The following is a 22,365-nucleotide window of genomic DNA, read 5'->3' as shown; positions in this document are numbered from 1 at the left end:
CATCATTCTTCACCGTAGGGATGACATTGGCCAGGTGATGAGTGGTGCCTGGTTTCCTCTAGATGCTGCATTTGATGCATTTATTAAACTACTTATTCCAGGTACTAATAAGCACGCACCTATTAAGAAAATTCATGTAAAACTGTTAAATCCCTTTGGATTGATGAGGAATTGAAAAATTGTATGGTTGAGAGGGATGAGGCAAAAGGTATGGCAATTAAGTCTGGCAGCCCAATTGATTGGCAAACATACTGGAAATTAAGAAATCATGTGACTAAAGAAAAATAAACTACACTATGAAACAAAGATAAATTATATAAAGAATGACAGTAAAAAGCTTTGGGGCACCTTAAATTAAATTTTTTGGGGAAAAAAGCCAACTTGGCTCCTTCATTCATTGAATCAGATGGCTCATTCATCACAAAGCCCACTAATATTGCAAACTACTTTAATTACTTTTTCATTGGCAAGATAACCAAACTTAGGGAGTACATGCCAGCAACAAACGCTGACACTACACATCCAAGTATATCGGAGCAAATTATGAAAGACAAGAATTGTAATTTTGAATTCCGTAAAGTCGGTGTGGAAGAGGTGAAAAAATGATTGTTGCCTATCAACAATGACAAGCCACCGGGTTCTGACAATCTGGATGGAAAATTACTAAGGATAATAGCTGATGATATTGCCACTCCTATTTGCCACATCTTCAATTTAAGCCCATTAGAGAGCGTGTGCCCTCAGGCCTGGAGGGAAGCTAAAGTAATTCTGCTACCCAAGAATAGTAAAGCCCCCTTCAGCCTGTTATCAACCCTTAATAAACTTCTGGAAAAAATTGTTTGACCAGATAATGCTATTTCACAGTAAAAAAAATTGACAACAGAATTTCAGCATGCATATAGGGAAGGACACTCAACAAGCACAGCACTTACACAAATGACTAATGATTGGCTGAGAGAAATTGATTATAAAATTATTGGTTGGCTGTCTTGTTAGATTTCAGTGCAGCTTTTGACATTATCGATCATAGTCTGCAGCTGAAAAAACATATATGTTATGGCTTTACACCCCCCTGCTATTATATGGATAAAGAGTTACTTGTCTAACAGAAACAGAGGGTGTTCTTTAATGGAAGCCTCTCAAATATAATCCAGTTTGAATCAGGAATTCCCCAGGGTAGCTGTTTAGGCCCCTTGCTTTTTCCCATTTTTACAAACGACATGCCACTGACTTTGAGTAAAGCCAGAGTGTCTATGTATACGGATGACTCAACACTATACACGTCAGCTACAACAGCAACTGAAATGACTGCAACACTCAACAAAGAGCTGCAGTTAGTTTCAGAGTGGGTGGCAAGGAATAACTTATCCCTAAATATTTCTAAAACTAAAAGCACTGTATTTGGAACAAACCACTCACTAAACCCTAAACCTCAACTAAATATTGTAATCAATCATGTGGAAATTGAGCAAATTGAGATGACTAAACTGCTTGGAGTAACCCTAGATTGTAAACTGTCATGGTCAAAACATATTGATGCAGTAGTAGCTTAGATGGGGAGAAGTCTGTCAATAATAAAGTGATGCTCTGCCTTCTTAACAACATGATGAACAAGGCAGGTCCTACAGGCCCTAGTTTTGTTGCACATTGACTACTGTTCAGTCTTGTGGTCAGGTGCCACAAAAAAGGATTTAGGAAAATTGCAATTGGCTCAGAACAGGGCAGCACGGCTGGCCCTTGGATGCACACAGAGAGCTAATATTAATAATATGCAGGTTAGTCCCTCCTGGCTGAAAGTGGAGGAGAGATTGACTTCATCTCTACTTTTATTTCTGAGAGGTATTGACATGAATGCACCTAGCTGTCTGTTTAAACTACTGGCACATAGCTTGGACACCCGTGCATACCCCACAAGCCATGCCACAAGAGGTCTCTTCACAGTCCCCAAGTCTATGGAAGGCGAAGAGTATTAAATAGAGCCATGACAACATGGAACTCTATTCCACATCAAGTAACTGACGCAAGCAGTCAAATTAGATTTTAAAAAACAGATTAAAAAAACACTTTATGGAACAGCAGGAATTGTGAAGCAACACAAACATTTGCACAGACACATGCATACACACACACATGATAACATACGCACTATACATACACATGGATTTAGTACTGTAGATATGTGGTAGTGGTGGAGTAGGGGCCTGAGGGCACACAGTATGTTGTGAAATCTGTGAATGTAATGTAATGTTTTTAAAATTGTATAAATTGCCTTAATTTTGCTGGACCCGAGGAAGAGTAGCTGATGCCTTGGCAGCAGCTAATGGGGATCCATAATAAATAGAAATATGATGCTTGGGAATCAGGCCGAAGAGTTCAATCTTGGTTCCATCACACCAGAGAATCTTGTTTCTCATGGTCTGAGAGTCCTTTAGGTGTCTTTTGGCAAACTCCAAGCGGGCTGTCAAGTGCCTTTTACTGAGGAGGGGCTTCTGTCTGGCCACTCTACCATAAAGGCCTGACTGGTCAGGTGCTGCAGAGATGGTTGTCCTTCTGGAAGGTTCTCCCATCTCCAGAGAGGAACCTTGGTGCTCTGTCAGAGTGACCATCGGGTTCTTGGTCACCTCCCTGACCAAGGTCCTTCTCCTCCGATTGCTCTGTTTGGCCGGGCGGCCAACTCTCGGAAGAGTCTTGGTGGTTCCAAACTTTTTCCATTTAAGAGTGGAGCCAACTGTGTTCTTGGGGAACGTCAATGCTGCAGAAATTATTTGGTACCTTCCCCAGATCTGTGCCTTGACACAATCCTGTCTCAGAGCTCTACGGACAATTCCTTCGATTTCATGGCTTGGTTTTTGCTCCGACATGCATTGTCAACTGTGGGACCTTCTATAGACAGGTGTGTGCCTTTCCAAATCATGTCTAATCAATTGCTTTCATCACAGGTGGACGCCAATCAAGTTGTAGAAACATCTCAAGGATGATCAATGGAAACAGGATGCATTTGAACTCAATTTCAAGTTTTTTTATTTCTGATATATTTACAAACATTTCTAAAAAACTGTTTTCACATTCTCATTATGGGGTATTGTGTGTAGATTCATGAGGAAAAAAACAAATGTAATCAATTTTAGAACAAGGATGTAACGTAACAAAATGTGGGAAAAAAATCAAGGGATCTGAATACTTTCCGAAGATACACAGTGGGGAGAACAAGTATTTGACACACTGCCGATTTTGCAGGTTTTCCTACTTACAAAGCATGTAGAGGTCTGTCATTTTTATCATAGGTATACTTCAACTGTGAAAGACGGAATCTAAAACAAAAATCCAGAAAAATCACATTGTATGATTTTTAAGTAAATCATTTGCATTTTATTGCATGACATAAGTATTTGATCACCTACGAACCAGTAAGAATTCTGGCTCTCACAGACCTGTTAGTTTTTCTTTAAGAATCCCTCCTGTTCTCCACTCATTACCTGTATTAACTGCACCTGTCCACACACTCAATCAAACAGACTCCAACCTCTCCACAATGGCCAAGACCAGAGAGCTGTGTAAGGACATCAGGGATACAATTGTAGACCTGCACAAGGCTGGGATGGGCTACAGGACAATAGAAAACCAGCTTGGTGAGAAGGCAACAACTGTTGGCGCAATTATTAGAAAATGGAAGAAGTTCAAGATGACGGTCAATCAACCTCGGTCTGGGGCTCCATGCAAGATCTCACCTCGTGGGGCATCATTGATCATGAGGAAGGTGAGGGATCAGCCCAGAACTACACGGCAGGACCTGGTCAATGACCTGAAGAGAGCTGGGACCACAGTCTCAAAGAAAACCATTAGTAACACACTACGCCGTCATGGATTAAAATCCTGCAGCGCACGCAAGGTCGCCCTGCTCAAGCCAGCGCCTGTCCAGGCCCGTCTGAAGTTTGCCAATGACCATCTGGATGATCCAGAGGAGGAATGGGAGAAGGTCATGTGGTCTGATGAGACGAAAATAGAGCTTTTTGGTCTAAACTCGACTCGCCGTGTTTGGAGGAAGAAGAAGGATGAGTACAACCCCAAGAACACCATCCCAACCGTGAAGCATGGAGGTGGAAACATCATTCTTTGGGGATGCTTTTCTGCAAAGGGGACAGGACGACTGCACCGTATTAAGGGGAGGATGGATGGGGCCATGTATCGTGAGATCTTGGCCAACAACCTCCTTCCCTCAGTAAGAGCATTGAAGATGGGTCGTGGCTGGGTCTTCCAGCATGACAATGACCCGAAACACACAGCCAGGGCAACTAAGGAGTGGCTCCGTAAGAATTATCTCAAGGTCCTGGAGTGGCCTAGCCAGTCTCCAGACCTGAACCCAATAGAAAATCTTTGGAGGGAGCTGAAAGTCTGTATTGCCCAGCGACAGCCCCGAAACCTGAAGGTTCTGGAGAAGGTCTGTATGGAGGAGTGGGACAAAATCCCTGATCAAGTGTGTGCAAACCTGCTCAAGAACTACAGGAAACGTATGATCTCTGTAATTGCAAACAAAGGTTTCTGTACCAAATATTAAGTTCTGCTTTTCTGATGTATCAAATACTTATGTCATGCAATAGAATGCAAATGAATTACTTATAAATCATACAATGTGATTTTCTGGATTTTTTTCTCTCACAGTTGAAGTGTACCTATGATAAAAATTCCAGACCTCTACGTGCTTTGTAAGTAGGAAAACCTGCAAAATCGGCAGTGTATCAAATAGTTGTTCTCCCCACTGTATATACAGTGCCTTGCGAAAGTATTCGGCCCCCTTGATCTTTGCGACCTTTTGCCACATTTCAGGCTTCAAACATAAAGATATAAAACTGTATTTTTTTGTGAAGAATCAACAACAAGTGGGACACAATCATGAAGTGGAACGACATTTATTGGATATTTCAAACTTTTTTAACAATTCAAAAACTGAAAAATTGGGCACAAGCCACCTGGGAGACACACCAAACATGTGGAAGAAGGTGCTCTGGTCAGATGAAACCAAAATTGAACTTTTTGGCAACAATGCAAAACGTTATGTTTGGTGTAAAAGCAACACAGCTCATCACCCTGAACACACCATCCCCACTGTCAAACATGGTGGTGGCAGCATCATGGTTTGGGCCTGATTTTCTTCAGCAGGGACAGGGAAGATGGTTAAATTTGATGGGAAGATGGATGGAGCCAAATACAGGACCATTCTGGTAGAAAACCTGATGGAGGCTGCAAAAGACCTGAGACTGGGACGGAGATTTGTCTTCCAACAAGACAATGATCCAAAACATAAAGCTAAATCTACAATGGAATAAACATATCCAGGTGTTAGAATGGCCAAGTCAAAGTCCAGACCTGAATCCAATCGAGAATCTGTGGAAAGAACTGAAAACTGCTGTTCACAAATGCTCTCCATCCAACCTCACTGAGCTCGAGCTGTTTTGCAAGGAGGAATGGGAAAAAATGTCAGTCTCTCGATGTGCAAAACTGATAGAGACATACCCCAAGCGACTTACAGCTGTAATCGCAGCAAAAGGTGGCGCTACAAAGTATTAAGTTAAGGGGGCTGAATAATTTTGCACGCCCAATTTTTCAGTTTTTGATTTGTTAAAAACGTTTGAAATATCCAATAAATGTCGTTCCACTTCATGATTGTGTCCCACTTGTTGTTGATTCTTCACAAAAAAATACAGTTTTATATCTTTATGTTAGAAGCCTGAAATGTGGCAAAAGGTCGCAAAGTTCAAGGGGGCCGAATACTTTCGCAAGGCACTGTATACACACAGTAGCAGTCAAATGTTTGGACTCACCTACTCATTCAAGGATTTGTCTTTATTTGTACTATTTTCTACATTGTAGAATAATAGTGAAGACATTAAAACTATGAAATAACAAATATAGAATCATGTAGTAACCAAAAAAGTGTTAAACAAATCAAAATATATTTTAGATTTTAGATTCTTCACTGTAGCTACCATTTGCCTTTATGACAGCTTTGCACACTCTTGGCATTCTCTCAACTAGCTTCATGAGGAATGCTTTTTCAACAGTCTTGAAGGACTTGCCACATATGCTGAGCACTTGTTGGCTGCTTTTCTTCCGCTCTGCGGTCCAACTCATCCCAAACCATCTGAATTGGGTTGAGGTCAGGTGATTGTGGAGGCCATGTCATCTGATGCAGCACTCCATCAGTCTCCTTGGTCAAATAACCCTTACACAGCCTGGAGCTGTGTTTTGGGGTCATTGTCCTGTTGAAAAACAAATTATAGTTCCACGAAGCGCAATCCAGATGGGATGGATTATCGCTGCAGAATGCTGTGGTAGCCATGCTTGTTTGAATTCTAAATAAATCGCAGACAGTGTCACCAGCAAAGCACCCCCGCACCATCACACCTCCTCCATGCTTCACGGTGGAAACCGATTATTCGTTCAACAACTATGCTTCTCACAAAGAAACGGACGTTGGAACAGAAAATCTCAAATTTGGACTCATCAGACCAATGCTCGTGTTTCTTGGTCCAAGTCTCTTCTTATTATTGGTGTCCTTTAGTAGTGGTTTCTTTGCAGGATTCAACCATTTTTATTTATATCATTTATTTTTTATTGAACCTTTATTTAATTAAGGATCTACAGGATCGGTGTTCCACCCTCGGGACGGCTGAGCTAACGTGCGCTAATGTGATTAGCACGACGTTGTAAGTAACAAGAACATTTCCCAGGACATCGACATATCTTATATGGACAGAAAGCATAAATTCTTGTTAATCTAACTACACTGTCCAATTTACAGTAGCTATTACAGTGAAAACATACAATGCTATTGTTTGAGGAGAGTAGCAAAAACTTGAAAATGTATATATTGACCAATTAGGCACATTTAGGCAGACTTGATACAACATTTTGAACAGAAATACAATGGTTCATGGGATCAGTCTAAAACTTTGCACGTACACTGTTCCCATCTAGTGGACAAAATCTAAATTGTGCCTAGAGTCCTAAATCAGATTATCTCTTGCATTTCATAGATGATGGAACAAACAAAACATGTTTTTTTCATTGTATTATCTTTTACCAGATCTAATGTGTTATTCTCCTATATTAATTTCACATTTCCACAAACTTCAAAGTGTTTCCTTTCAAATGGTATCAAGAATATCCTTGCTTCAGGTCCTGAGCTACAGGTAGTTAGATTTGGGCATGTCATTTTAGACAAACATTTCAGGTCAGTTAACAACAAAGGCAAGCATTCCGGAGTCGCCTCTTCACTGTTGACATATTTAATGTATTAATGTATTTAATTAAGCTGGCAGTTGAGGACTTGAGGACATCTGTTTCTCTTTTGTTACCCTGTTTTCTCCCCAATTTCGTGGTATCCAATTGTTTTAGTAGCCACTATCTTGTCTGGAGCTACAACTCCCGTACGGGCTCGGGAGAGATGAAGGTTGAATGTCATGCGTCCTCTGATACACAACCCAACCAAGCCGCACTGCTTCTTAACACAGCACGCACCCAACCCGGAAGCCAGCCGCACCAATGTGTCGAGGAAACACCGTGCATCTGGCAACCTTGGTTAGCGCGCACTGCGCCCGGCCCGCCACAGGAGTGTCTGGTTAGAGGCAGTTTGTGCTGTTTTGTGAAGGGAGTTGTACACAGCGTTGTACGAGATCTTCAGTTTCTTGGCAATTTCTCACATGGAAAAGTCTTAATTTCTCAGAACAAGAATAGACTGACGAGTTTCAGAAGAAAGTTATTTGTTTCTGGACATTTTGAGCCTGTCATCGAACCCACAAATACTAATGCTACAGATACTCAACTAGTCTAAAGAAGGCCAGTTGTATTGCTTCTTTAGTATTTACATAATTGCAAAAGGGTTTTATAACGATGAATTCGACTTTTAAAATGAAAAACTTGGATTAGCTAACACAACGTACCGTTGGAACACAGGAGTGATGGTTTCTGATAATGGGCCTCTGTACACCTATGTAGATATTACATTTTTTTTTTAAAAATCTGCCGTTTCCAACTACAATAGTAATTTACAACATTAACAATGTCTACACTGTTTTACACATCAATTTTATGTTATTTTAATGGACAAGAAATGTGCTTTTGTTTCATAAACAAGGACATTTCTAAGTGACCCCAAACTTTTGAACGGTAGTGTATATATATATATATATATATGTTTAGTTAGTCTAGCCTTTCCAAACTTGTAGTAGTTATGGCTGAATACCGACTGGGCACGCAGGGAACATCCCCAGGGACCCTGACCTCCAGGGGAAACCTATTGATTAGTTTAGTCATTCTCTCTCAGATATTGTATTATCATGGCATAGGTAATTACAAAATGGGTAGAATTGCAGGTACTTTGCTGAAAAACTGCAAAAATGTTCTCTCATTTTTTTGTATGTTTTCCAGATTCTATGTTTTTACACACCAATAGTGCCTTTGACAACAACAATATAATGTGCTTTTATCATACTAATCCCTGGTAATGAACTTAACACCCGTGAACCAATGTGGATGTGATACAATGTCTTCCTTTGAAAAATCACAAAGACCAGAGATAGCTATCTCAACAGCTCAAAAAACTATACATCAACAATCTGCTGGCTATTAAACCCCAGTGAAAGGGATGTGGTGGTGTTTATTGTTATCTGTTTTCAAACACCCCTTATCTGAGGAGCTTAGGACAGATTCTGAAAATCCATTAATTCCTTGATAAAAAGGTGTGTTGCCTCATATGAAATCAAAGGATTTGTTGGAGAATAAATACAACCTGTAATAGATTCACCTCAGCAGTGCACATTGTCAGAGAAGTCAGACTGAATGACTGCACTTCATAGATAAGGCCCAGTACTCATGCTGTGAATACTAAAAGAGAGATTGTCAGAAGCCTTGGCTATCTATACCTGTACATTTTGACTGATGTTTCATCTCTGAATATGCTCCCTTTGTGAATGGCTGTTATGCTGGAAAATGCTGAATGCCGGCTGCTCTGCAGCTGATCCTTGCTACTCCCAGCCTGCTTGTGTTTTGTGTGGTGAGGATGGGTGCTGTGACAACAAAAATGACAAAATTCAATTGTCTCTGTACAAAGGATCAATAAGTCGTAGACCTTCGTATTGGAACTGTATGATTCAGATTGATTGAAAACTAGGGATATAAACTCTGCTGTTTTGTATTTAAATGGTGAATCCCTCTAAATGTATAGAAAATAAATAGAACTGTGTGAATTTTGATGGTGAACTCAAACAAACGAGGACTGCAAGTGTTGTGAAGAAAGGAATTCAGGGGCAAATCCCCAATAGGTCCTTGGTCACACCAAAAGGTTCATCTATAAGTCCATGTTTCTAATACCAAGCGATCTCTTTCTCTAAAACCACAACAATAAGGATCTTAGAAGCTCTGTACCCCTAATTTAATACAGTGAAATCTGATTTATTTTTCCGAAAGCAAAGCAATGGGGCCAGATTAGCTGAATCTCCCATCCCCCCTAACACCCTCACCAAACTGCCCAGATTAGTTGGGAATTAAGTCTCAAACATTTTATATGTGTCTGGTCTATAGGCGGATTATGTTTTTTGCTTTTTCTTTTTCTTTGTTAAATTTCTCTTATAAAATGAGAACGAGTGGGTCTGTCGTTGAGCACAGTGGAGAAGGGAGAGGATTACTGTATGGCATATGCTTCACCCAGATGCATTAACTGGATGCCTTGGCACTTTAAACACTAGTTTGAATTTCAAGTGAATTCTTTGGGCAGAAAGCTTGTCATGGAGGGGTCAAGTAGGATGGAGAGACAGAAGTTTCCATTCACCATTGACAGTATACTGAACAGATTTCCAAGTAACAGTGAGGAGAGTAGGCAGTCTGGTGCCACCCACAACCCTGTACCAAGTGAGGATGGAGCAAGATCAGAGAGTATTACTGCTGGGAGCCACATAGAACATCCACAGCACACCTGTTCATGCTGCTGCTACTGCTCCCACTGCGGAGAGGTGTTCCAGGCTGACTATCCTCCTGAAAGTAAGACTTAAACCTACGACAATTTTGACACTAGGATCACGCTTCATTTTACTCTCGCAATATATGTTTGTTTAATGATGATGTTTAAAGCAGTTCAGTTGTTTTTCCCATTAGCCATGAATGCCTATATGTTCATGCTTTGATCTGAAATCAATGTTCTTTAAATCAATGTGCCTAAAACACTTAAATGTAAATTTGTACGTTGTTGTTCGTATGTGTATGTTTGTTGTGAGAAAAAAATATTATTAAAAAATAAAAACACTTACATGTAAAGTTATTTTAATTCAGCGTGCCAATATGCATGGTCCAGAAGAATGTTTCCGGAGCCATGCAGGCCAGGAGGAAATACACACAGAGAGGAGCAGTCCTTCAGTCAGGTCCAGAGGCGCACCCGGCGACACCGCACCATATTCACGGAGGATCAGCTGGACGCTCTGGAAGAGCTGTTCCTTCAGAACCAGTATCCAGATGTGAAGACGCGGGAAAAACTAGCACTGAGTACTCATTTACACGAAGAGCGAGTAGAGGTAGGCAGCTACGTGTTTCTTTTTGTCCGCTTTTAAATCAGTTTGTTTTATTACGTTTAAAACGTGTAGTCAATGTATCTTAATTTGATTTGATTTCGATAGGTGTGGTTTAAAAACCGAAGAGCGAAGTGGAGGCGACAAAAAAGAACAGCATTTAGTGTGCGAAACCTGGAAAACTAGAAGATTATGCCGGATATGTCCACCGTGAAGTCATTTTTGGATACTTTGCATCCAATGCAATAATGAGGCTAGATTAATTCTAAAAACGCCAGACATTTCTGGTGACGTCACGCGTGTACATTCTCCCAATGACGTTCCTTGATTAGCAATACGTCAACTAAGAACTATTGATATAACCACGTGAATTAAATTAAGGTATTCATACGCTTCTATTTTCAGAGGCTCTTTTTAGTTTATAACGGGATTATTTACATTCAGCAAGGTTTTGTTTGGCTTGCTAGCTAACAGAGAAGTCAAGGCCACCAGAGACCATTTCGTTAACTTATTCTAGCGACCGACAATGGAAGGATTTGGAAAGGCGCTGATGTCTGGAACCCTTGTCCCAGCTAATCCTGTCACAACAGTTGCTCTTCGACAGCCACCCGAGGAAACAAAGAAAACAAACCGAAAGGTTCTTGATGAAGAAAACTACATAGAGGTAACGTTAACGTTGTGGAACAGACAGCTAAGCTAGCTAGTTAGCCAGTGCTCATTTTAGCCTACCTGCAGCTGTCTAATAATACAGGAGGTTTACAGTGTTGCTGCAAATCTAAGTTAAGGTCAATACAGATAAATGTGATTTAACAAACATAGTGGTGATGTTATACATACAACCGCATTGTTTAGTATGTGCTGTGTGTGTTGGGGCTAGGCCGTGTTGATAGTTGCCAATGTCTTCCTAACTTGTCTGTTTTGTATGACTTTCAACAGAGTTTAGAGAAGATCATCCAGAGGGACTTTTTCCCAGATGTGACCAAGTTACATGCACAGAAGGACTACCTCGAAGCTGAGGAAAATGGGGATCTTGGGAAGATGAGGGAAATATCCATTAAGTACGGGTCATCTTTAGCCAAGTCCACACCACGCTCCACTGCCCCATGTGAGTAAGGTGATAAGTAAATTGTGTCAAGGAAACTCTTTTCCACATAATGTACTGGTTGTCTATGAATGCAGCAGTGGTGCCATAATAATATGCCAACCACTCGTTTGTTTAGATGTTACTCCAGCTTCCTTTGAGACACCAGAGGGTTGTCCTGAGTCTCCCTCTTCTGTACTGGGCAAAAACAAGAAAGGAACAGACGTGGTGGGTAAGTTCCTGTTCACCAGGGTGACTGAAAATGACACTACTCTGTCTAAAGTTAGCCACACCTTTCACAATTTAAAAATTTAATTTTGCAATGATTTGCGATCCACAACTAATTTCTGGGATCACAGGTAAATCCTAAAAGTTGTAGGTGCCGACCAAGACGTTGTAGGTCGCATAATGTGAGCGATTGAAAGATGTGCGATTTGGGTTCTGGCGCTTTCCTGATAAGCATATTAGGTCCTGATTTGTTTATTATTTATAAATAAAAAATAATTTTGGCATACCAGACATTTTTGGTCATATCTTGTGTAGTGAAGGGGTGCGCTGACCAGCTGTCAAGTGTCTATACTTGACAGGAGCTGATCATGGACTATAGGAGGAAGAGGGCAGAACACGCCCCCATCCACATCAACGGTGTTGTAGTGGAGCGGGTCGAACTTCAAGTTCCTCTGTGTCCACATCACTAAGAATCTATCGTGGTCCACACACACCAACGCAGTTGTGAAGAGAACACGACAACACCTTTTCCCCCTCAGGAGGCTGAAAAGATTTGGCATGGGCCCTCAGATCCTCAAAAAGTTATACAGCTACACCATTGAGAGCATCTTGTCTGGCAGCATCACCGCTTGGTATGGCAACTGCAAGGCGCTACAGAGGGTAGTGTGTACGGCCCTGTACATCAATGAGCTACCTGCCGTCCAGGACCTCTATACCAGGCGGTGTCAGAGGAAACCCCTAAAAATGGTCAGACTCCTGCCACCCAAGTCATAGACTGTTTTCTCTACTACCGCATGACAAGCGGTACCGATCCACCAAGGCTGGAACCAACAGGACCCTGGACAGCTTGTACTCCCAAGCCATCCCATAAGACTGCTAAATAGTTAGTCCGGGTAGCTTTTTGGTTAACTATTTAACTATCTGCATTAACCCTTTCAGCACTAACTTTTGATTCCTCACATACGCTGCTGCTACTTCATTATCTGCCACTTATTCCTGGTTATATGTACATATTTACCTCGTACTCCAGCACATCGACTTGGTACTGGTACCCCTTGTATATAGCCAAGTTATCATTACTCGCTGTGTATTTATTGTTACTATTGCGTGTTTTACTTTTCTATTATTTCTCTATTTTCTTTCTCTCTGCATTGTTGGAAAGCGCCCGTAAGTAAGCAAACTCATGTCATATGAGCACACCAATTGCAGACTTTAGGATTACAAGATTATGCCGAGAGTTCGCATAATGTAACTGCTCCCCCAATTTAAAGATTTTTGTTGTCATATAATGTATGCTTAGCTTAAGGACACCCAACTTTACAATGGCTCTCAAGACTATTTAGAATATAGGTATTCCAGCTGTTATGATCTAGTGGTAATTGGTCGTTGATTTCTTATATAGTGCTATGTAAAGAACTCAATTTCAGCAGTAAGATGTATTCGCTGTGTTTGTTGATGTTGTGTGTTTGTAGTGAACAAGGAAGGAGACGAGGAAGAGAAAGAGCTGCCCTGTCTTGATCGCTTCTTGGCTAAGAACACAAGCGAGGATAATGCATCCTTTGAGCAGATCATGGTTCTGGCAGAAGACAAGGAAAAGTTGAGGCATGCGTGGTTGTATGAGGCAGAGGCTGAATTTAAACAGGTACACTTGCCATAATCTCTCATTTGATCACATGTGAATTGCACACTACTCAAATGCTGTAGTATGTAATGCTCCTAGGGTGTTATTTCATGAGTTGAAAACAATTTATATTTTCTCCTTCAATTAACAGATATGTTATAACAGCATGTTTCTGATTTTTAGCGGCATGAAGAAAACCTTGCACTTCCTTCATCTGAGAAGCAGGCCCTTGAGTGTGTAAAGGCAGGACTGGAGACCTGGGAGTACAAAGCAAAGAATGCCCTTATGTACTATCCAGAGGGTGAGGATGAGCCAAACAATTATTTTCCTGCATGATAAACCTACCTGTTATCTTGCTTTTTATTGTTTATTTTTTTTATTACCTTTATTTAACCAGGCAAGTCAGTTAATTAAGAACAAATTCTTATTTTCAATGACGGCCTAGGAACAGTGGGTTAACTGCCTGTTCAGGGGCAGAACAACAGATTTGTACCATGTCAGCTTTGGGGTTTGAACTTGCAACGTTCCGGTTACTAGTCCAACGCTCTAACCACTAGGCGACCCTGCCGCTTTATTATAATCTGGTTTGAATAGGGTGCATAAAGCCACGAAGTCACACATACAAACACTATACTATAGACCAGGGTTCCTCAACTGGCGGCCCACGGGCCAAATTTGTCCCTGTGGGTGGTTTTATTTGGTCCCCCAAGTTTTCTGAGCAAAAAAAAAACGATTGTTTTTTTGTTGTTCTCAATTTATTACATCCAACAACATAATCATAATCAGTGATTTTAATTCATGAAATCTGTTAAAGTATTCCCTCACATAAGAGAGACGTGATCGTATACAAATGTAAGCAAGGTTTGAGGGGTTTAGCTGTGTTTCATACCTGTTTCGGCTTCGTGTGGTCAATTTACTGTCGGCAAATTATTTGCAATTATGACCATCCACTCAAGAAAAATGTATTTAAATTGAAATACAGAAATATCTCATTTACATACACTACTGTTGAAAAGTTTAGGGTCACTTGGAGATGTCATTGTTTTTGAAAGAAAAGCACTTTTTTTGTCCATTTAAAATAACATCAAATTTATCAGAAAAACAGTGTAGACATTGTTAATGTTGTAAATTACTATTGTAGCTGGAAACGGCAGATTTTTTAATGGAATATCTAAATAGGTGTACAGAGGCACATTATCAGCAACCATCACTCCTGTCTTCCAATGGCACGTTGTGTTAGCTAATCCAAGATTATAATTTAAAAAAGGTTAATTGATCATTTAGAAAACCCTTTTGCAATTATGTTAGCACAGCTGAAAACTGTTGTTCTGATTAAAGAAGCAATAAAACTGGCCTTTTTTTTAAGACTAGTTGAGTATCTGGAACATCAACATTTGTGGGTTTGATTACAGGCTCAAAATGTCCAGAAACCAAGTACTTTCTTATGAAACTCGTCAGTCTATTCTTGTTCTGAGAAATGAAGGCTATTCCATGCGAGAAATTGCCAAGAAACTGAAGATCTCGTACAACGCTGTGTACTACTCCCTTCACAGAACAGCGCAAACTGGCTCTGACCAGAATAGAAAGAGGAGTGGGAGGCCCCGGTGCACAACTGAGCAAGAGGACAAGTACATTAGTGTCTAGGTTGAGAAACAGACCCCTCACAAGTCCTCAACTGGCAGCTTCATTAAATAGTACAAAATGTACAAAATATACAATGACGTACCATGAAACACAACAGTGCAAGCAAAAAAAGCTAGATGTAAAATCTACTGGATTAGAGGTGCTAGTGTCTGAGTACAACCAAAAAGTCAGTTGTTGCTTGACCAGTACAAATAAAAACATAGCTTCAAAGAGAGAACCATCAGGACAATTCAAGTTGTTTTAGCAATAAAGTACCATAGTAGGAGTCATAATACCTATAAAACCTAGCGGTCAAATTGAAATGGTTCCAATAATTTTTCCCATGGGGGATTTTAGAAACACTTCAAATAAGGGCTGTGTTTTGTTTAGGCTAACCCTGGCGTGATGTTTTGATAACCGTGGCAAGGTGACTTATCAATATAGTCGCCTGTATTTACATCCCAAAAATGAAATGATCATTAGCTGCTACTGTGGCTATCATAAAGAACTACAAATGCCATGATGAGCTGGGTGAGACTGCCAAATCATGGCAAAAGTTAATCAAGAGATTATTAACATCTAATGTTAGTTAAAAATAGTAATGATTCAATTGGCTACATTTCTTTAAATGGATTATTCTGTTAAGAGGATCAGACCCTTTTTTTCAATTTTCACCTAAAATGACATACCCAAATCTAACTGCCTATAGCTCAGGCCCTGAATCAAGGATATGCATTTTCTTGGTACCATTTGATAGGAAACACTTTGAAGTTTGTGGAAATGTGAAAGGAATGTAGGAGAATATAACACATTATATCTGGTAAAAGATAATACAAAGAAGAAAACAAACGTAAAAAATAAAATGTTTTGTACCATCTTTGAAATGCAAGAGAGGGTATAATGTATTATTCCAGCCCAGGTGCAATTTAGATTTTGGCCACTAGATGACAGCAGTGTGCGCACTGTTTACAACTGATCCAATGAACCATTGCATTTCTGTTCAAAACGACTACCCAAATGTGCCTAATTTGTTTATTATTAACTTTTCATGTTCAAAACTGTGCATTCTCTTCAAACAAGAACATGGTATTATTTCACTGTAATAGCTACTGTAAATTGGACAGTGCAGTTAGAGTAACAAGAATTTAAGCTTTATGCCATTATCAGATACGTCTATGTCCTAGGAATATTCTTGTTACTTACAACCTCATGCTAATCACATTAGCCTACATTGGCTCAACCGTTCCACAGGGGACCCACCAATCCTGAAGGGGTTTTAACTGTCTTGTGCACTTTTTAAAAATTGACATAATACCTGTTAGCAAAGGTGTCAGCAAGAGATGACGTGCAGAGTTTTGTAGTTTTGCATTATGTTTACTTTGATGCTAATTAGCATTTTTCGAATCTGAGTAAATAAAGTCGAATATATGGGTAAAACGATTGGAAACATTTCCCTGTTTGACCACTAGGTTTTATGGGTATTATGACACATCCACTGTGGGGCTCTATGGCAAACATACTTCAAATGAATAGGCAACACTCACCAATAAGACATCCATTCTCTTTCGCTCCCTCGTGTAGGCGTATAGGCCAACATTGCTGTTTTGCAGAATGAATGAGTCGTGCGTTCCACCTGGCCACAACATGTGAATGTGGTGGCTATGTTATGTTCAAGTATAGATCTCCTGCACATTAAGAGTGAAAGCCTTTTCTGTTCACATAGCCTAGTTGAAGTCGTTTTGGGATGGTGCTTTTATGGCGATGTGGGTGCTGTCTATTGCGCTGTTGGTATTTGGGAACCCATTTATGGCATAGAAACCCCTCTTGACTTCAACCTGTTTTGCGATGGTGTATGGAAATTGTATGTTACAATTTGGCTGATTATTGCATCCATCGAGGGATGTGAGATGCAGATCGGCAAGCTCCCACTGAAAAGTGCCCGTTGTCGAAAACCAGAGTGTGAATAACACTAATGTGCAGCGCAATGGCATGTTTGCTTTTCTAAAGTAGGTCTTAAATCCTCACAAAGATCCTATAAGATTGGTTTTGGGAAACGATATCTGATGAGCAAAATCAGTACTTTCTGAAGAAAAAAAAAAGCACCACTTGTCTCTAAAAATGCGCTTTCTGAAATGCAGTGTGTGCCAAATCTTCCAACAGAGCAAGCTCAGCCATATCTCATTCAATTTCCCATTATCGCAGTCTTTTATAGTATTTCAACAATGGTTTCACTTTCACATGCCTTTAATTTAACAAATTACTGTACTTGAATTAGTATTTGGCACATGTGACAAATACAATTTCTTGACTTTATATAGATTATCATAACAAATGCAAGAGTTCACAATGGTAATACAATTAAATCGAAAAACATTTTAAATTATTACTTTCACAATTTCACACATTTTCAACTTATGTTTTCCCAATTGTACACTTAAATCAGTTCCCTTGTTCCACCACATGACACTGTGCGTACGCATAGTCATGGCAGTGCGTAAATGTATGCAAACTCAAAAAAAACGTTCATATTGATAAATCTGACACTTTGTGTGGAAATGATTGCGCACAGACTTATACCTAGACATGAATGATTAAATGAGGCCCCAGGATTATATGGTATTTGCACATTCTTTTTAAAATTCTTCAAGCTTTGTGAAGTTAGTTGTTGATCACTGCTAGACATTTCAAGTCTTGCCAGATTTCCCAGCTGATTTAAGTCAAAACTCTAACTACTACTGTAGGCCACTCAGGAACATTCAGTGTCATCTTGGTAAGAAACTCGTGTATATTGTGCCTTCTGTTTTAGATTATTGTCCTGCTGGAAGGTGAATTAATCTCCCGGTGTCTTTCGAAAAGCAGACGGAATCAGGTTATCCTCTAGGATTTTGCCTGTGCTTAGCTCTATTCCTTTTATCAACAAAAAAACTCCCTAGTCCTTGCTGATGATAAACATATCCAGAATATGATGCAGCCACCACCATACTTGAAAATATGAAGAGGGGTACTCGTGACGTTATGTTGGATTTGCCCGAAACAGAACGCTTTGTATTCAGGACATAAAGTTCATATCTTTGCTGCATTTTTTGCAGTTTAATTCAGTGCCTTACAGCAAACAGGATGCATGTTTTGGAATGTGTTTTATTCTTTACAGGCTTCCTTTTTTAAACTTTGTCAATTAAGTTAGTATTGTGGAGTAACTACTGTGTTGTTGATTCATCCTCAGTTTTCTCCTATCACAGCCATTAAACTCGTAACTGTTTTAAAGGCTCTGGCAGCTACATTAGGAAGGATGCCTGTATCCTTGTCGTGACTGGGTGTATTGATACACCACCCAAAGTGTAATTAATAACTTCACCTTGCTCAAAGGGATATTCATTGTCTGTTTATTTACATTTGACCCATCTACCAATGGGTGCCATTCTTTGCGAGGCATTGGAAAACGGCCCTGGTCTTCGTGGTTGAATCTGTGTTTGAAATTCACTGCTCGACTGAGGGACCTTACATATAATTGTAATTGTGTGGGGTACAGAGATGAGGTAGTCATTCAAAAATAATGTTCAACACTATTATTGCTAATTTTTACTCCTGAACTTATTTTTAGCTTGCCATAACAAATGGGTTGAATACTTGTTGACTCAAGACATTTAATCTTTTCATTTAAAATTAATTTGTAGAAATGTCTAAAAGCATAATTTCATGTTGACATTATGGGGTATTGTGTGTAAGGCCAGTGATGGCAAATCTCAATTTAATTATTTTTAAATTCGGGCTGCACAACAAAATGTGGAAAAAGTCAAGGCTGTGAATACTTTCTGAAGGCACTGTACATGATTAATTATTTGACATTGTATAAGTTGAGTTGAACACCTTCATGATCTTTTATTAATAAGGTGTCCAAGATGATGACACACTCTTCAAGAAACCCAGGGAGGTGATTCACAAGAACACTCGCTTTGTGGGAGACCCATTCAGCAAAGCCCTTAACAAATGCCAGCTTCAACAGGCTGCAGCCCTCAATGCACAGGTAAAGTGCTTTCCTGACAAGTTATTGGTTTTAAGTAAATGGTTGTATCCTATTTTTAGTCAAGGGATTTCAAGTAGAGGAAGGTCATGGTATCTAAAGATCAAATTAAATGGATTGATCCTGAATGATTTATCTGACTGAGTGTTTATCTCCAGTTCAAACAGGGTAAAGTAGGCCCAGATGGCAAAGAACTTAATGCCCAGGATTCTCCTAACGTGAATGGATATGGGTTTGAAGGAACTCCATGCCCTTCCCCAGGTAAGTAGTTATATTCAAGATCACTTTCAATATTCTCAACAACTAAATAATTATCAGAAATACTTAGTTATTGGGTAAGAATAGATGTTTTTCCAACATTTGGTGCTGTTAGAGAGGCTTCCATAAAACTTTCCCAACTGCATAAAAACTAAACTCCCTTAACCTGATATGGTCCTACCAGGTATGGCTGAGTCCCCCCTGATGACCTGGGGTGAGATAGAGAGCACCCCCTTTCGCCTGGATGGGTCTGACTCACCGTTTCAAGAGAGGAACATCGGCCCATCATTTAAGGTACAAGCCAATGGCTGGCAGCCCCCCCCCCCCAAAATGTTTTGTTCAGGGTAGTGTCTTAACCTGAGATAATCTGACACACAGATTCCAGAACCAGGAAGAAGAGAGAGGTTGGGTTTGAAAATGGCCAATGAGGCTGCCGCCAAAAACCGGGCAAAGAAGCAAGAAGCATTGCGAAAGGTCACAGAAAACCTGGCAAGGTAAAAACGGATTGAAGTTTTTATTTAACTAAATTGCTTTGATCTTTGTATTTGCAAAACCTCATGTTTTTTCATAGCTCAAGTCTATGACCTATTGTTATACAAAATTTCTGTCTTTCAGTCTCACCCCAAAAGGCCTGAGCCCAGCATTGACTCCTGCCCTTCAGAGGCTTGTAAACCGCACCTCCAGCAAATACACAGACAAAGCTCTAAGGGCAAGCTACACACCATCACCCACACACAGAGGAGCAGGCTCCAAGACCCCCCTGGGTGGTCCAGCCACTCCCTCAGGCACTCCGACACCAAGCAAAGCTAGGACCCCCGCCTCCCAGGACCCAGCATCCATCACAGACGACTTACTGCAGCTTCCCAAGAGGAGGAAAGCATCTGACTTCTTCTGACTGGAGTAAAGCAAAACTGAGAGAGAACGGTTATCTTGAGGAAGTGAACTCTTACATGTTTAAAGCAAGTTGTCATCAAGCAAATTACCGGCCATGTTTCTCTCTAACCCACCTCAGGCCCTCCCCCTGGATTTTATGGACTTGCCTTTTATGGCTGGAACAGTCTGTGCACAATGAAGGGCCGAGTCATAATACCAACTCTGAATTCAAGGATAATTGGAAAACCTGGGTCATTACTGTTTTTAAGGTGTTGGACAGAAATGCATAGTATGTACTGTGTTAGAAACCTTCCAAGACTGGATAACTTACAATATGTGGGATCCAAAGAGATGATATAATTGTACATAGCCTAGGCTGATATTTTAATCTTGGTGAATGTTACGAGGCTTTGTTGATTTTTTTGTTTGTTAATATGTTCAAATGTAAGCCTCTATTGTATGCCTTTTTCTGCAATCTAATCTTTCAGTCCTCAACCTAAAAATTGGCTTGTTGTAAATCCCAAATGTTGACACTCAACTTTTGTCATAGCAGACTCGACATCTAAAAATGTAACGAAAGTCTCTATGGTTCATCTTGACAAATATGTATGTTCCATTGATTATGAACTATTCAAGTGGAATAAATCCAGGACTTCAACATCAGGAATCAGCAGGGATGTTGTTCCTTGCTTCAGGGAATTATTTTTTCTTGGTGTGCTTCGATGTCCCAGCTGCATCTTTGCTCTCCACTGAAGGTTTTGGATCTGATTTGACCTCTGCTTTCTCCCCTTTCTTGTTCTCATTGCCATGAGGATTCTTACTACTTTCCCCCATCCTTTCCTTTTTGGAGCAAGCTGCTTCCGATGTGGAAGGCCCATCTTCCCGTCTCGTACTACCATCATGTGATTTGGACTGCACCCATACATGCTCAAGGATATCGTCAATCTCTACCCTCTGGGCCACATTGTTGTTAAGCATGCGATATATCAAGCCTTTGTACTCTGTTGGGACAGCTTTGCTGTGTGGGAAATCATTGCGATGCTCTTTCTGAATCTCCAGCATCTTCTTGATATTGGAGTCATCATAGGGAATAGAATGACCCCCATACTCCAAACATCATACACTTTGGGGTTGTATGGGACCCCCTGTAATACCTCTGGTGATGCATAGGCTGCAGAGCCACAGAACGTTTTGCTGAGAATCATTTGTCCATCCTCATCATATTTGATCCTCCTGGCAAAACCAAAGTCTGACACTTTGAGATTAAAGTCTTGGTCCAATAGCAGGTTTTCACATTTCAAGTATCTGTGAACAACATCTAGGGCGTGTGTGACTTTTATTGCAAGTGACAGCTGTTTGAACAGTTTTCTGGTGAAATCTTCGGGCAAGGCACCCCTGAATTTGATGAACTCCAGTAGGTCCCCTTGCACACCAAGCTCCATAATCATGTGCACCTTGCCTTCTGAAGATCTCGAAGGTCTTGACGATGTTGGGGTGGTTTAGGGATGCAAGAATGTCCAGTTCCCGGGGCAAGAACTTCTCAAAACAATCCGGCGGTGCCCTTTTTCTGTTAATAATTTTGATTGCCACATTGGTCTTCAGACGCTCGGAATAAGCGGATTTTACTTTGGCGTACGACCCTCGCCTAAACTGATGCCTAATGTATAGCCCCGTTTCTTAAGCACCAGTGAGTCGTCCATGGCTAAATAGGACGACCCGAACTATTTTGGTGAATGTTATAATACACCATTATTGACACCCTATGTGTGATTAACATTCTATAATGTATCACTAACTTGGGAAATTACGAACTTTGTTTCTATTACATGTTTATTTGCGTAATAATGGAATGTTTAATTCCTCAAAAGCAGTCATTGATGTATGCCATTAGGCGCATGGCTCATTTCCCAGTCATTGCATGTTATCTGAAAGGATGTTATAACATTAGTGAATTGTATATGATGCCTACATGTATACATTAAGAAAATAATTATAATCAATGTGTGAATTGATAAAAAAAATTACTTTCATTACATTTCATGAAACGTTTCAATACCCATGCATAAGATGTTTAGAACATTATTTTAAAAAGCTGTTGTCCATG

At 40.2% G+C, this 22,365-nt stretch overlaps 1 protein-coding gene and 1 pseudogene across 1 annotated transcript; one reads left to right on the top strand and one right to left on the bottom strand.

Annotated features, from left to right (window-relative positions):
* The first annotated feature begins 10,745 nt into the window (after positions 1–10,745).
* Positions 10,746–20,985, top strand: LOC118391393 (splicing factor ESS-2 homolog). Its single transcript, XM_035782743.2, has 10 exons — positions 10,746–11,220; positions 11,493–11,661; positions 11,777–11,869; positions 13,338–13,507; positions 13,670–13,787; positions 19,000–19,133; positions 19,289–19,391; positions 19,573–19,682; positions 19,767–19,882; positions 20,004–20,985. Exons 1-10 carry the CDS (start codon positions 11,083–11,085, stop codon positions 20,281–20,283), a joined length of 1,431 nt encoding a protein of 476 aa, XP_035638636.1. The 5' UTR covers positions 10,746–11,082; the 3' UTR covers positions 20,284–20,985.
* On the bottom strand, positions 20,961–22,309 carry LOC118391812 (testis-specific serine/threonine-protein kinase 1-like; annotated as a pseudogene).
* Positions 22,310–22,365: the final 56 nt, after the last annotated feature.

The sequence above is a fragment of the Oncorhynchus keta genome, chromosome 12 (genome assembly GCF_023373465.1).
Source record: "Oncorhynchus keta strain PuntledgeMale-10-30-2019 chromosome 12, Oket_V2, whole genome shotgun sequence".
In the NCBI taxonomy this organism is placed as follows: domain Eukaryota; kingdom Metazoa; phylum Chordata; class Actinopteri; order Salmoniformes; family Salmonidae; genus Oncorhynchus; species Oncorhynchus keta.
The sequence above is the reverse complement of the archived record's forward strand: the minus strand, read 5'-3'. Positions and strand labels throughout refer to the sequence as shown.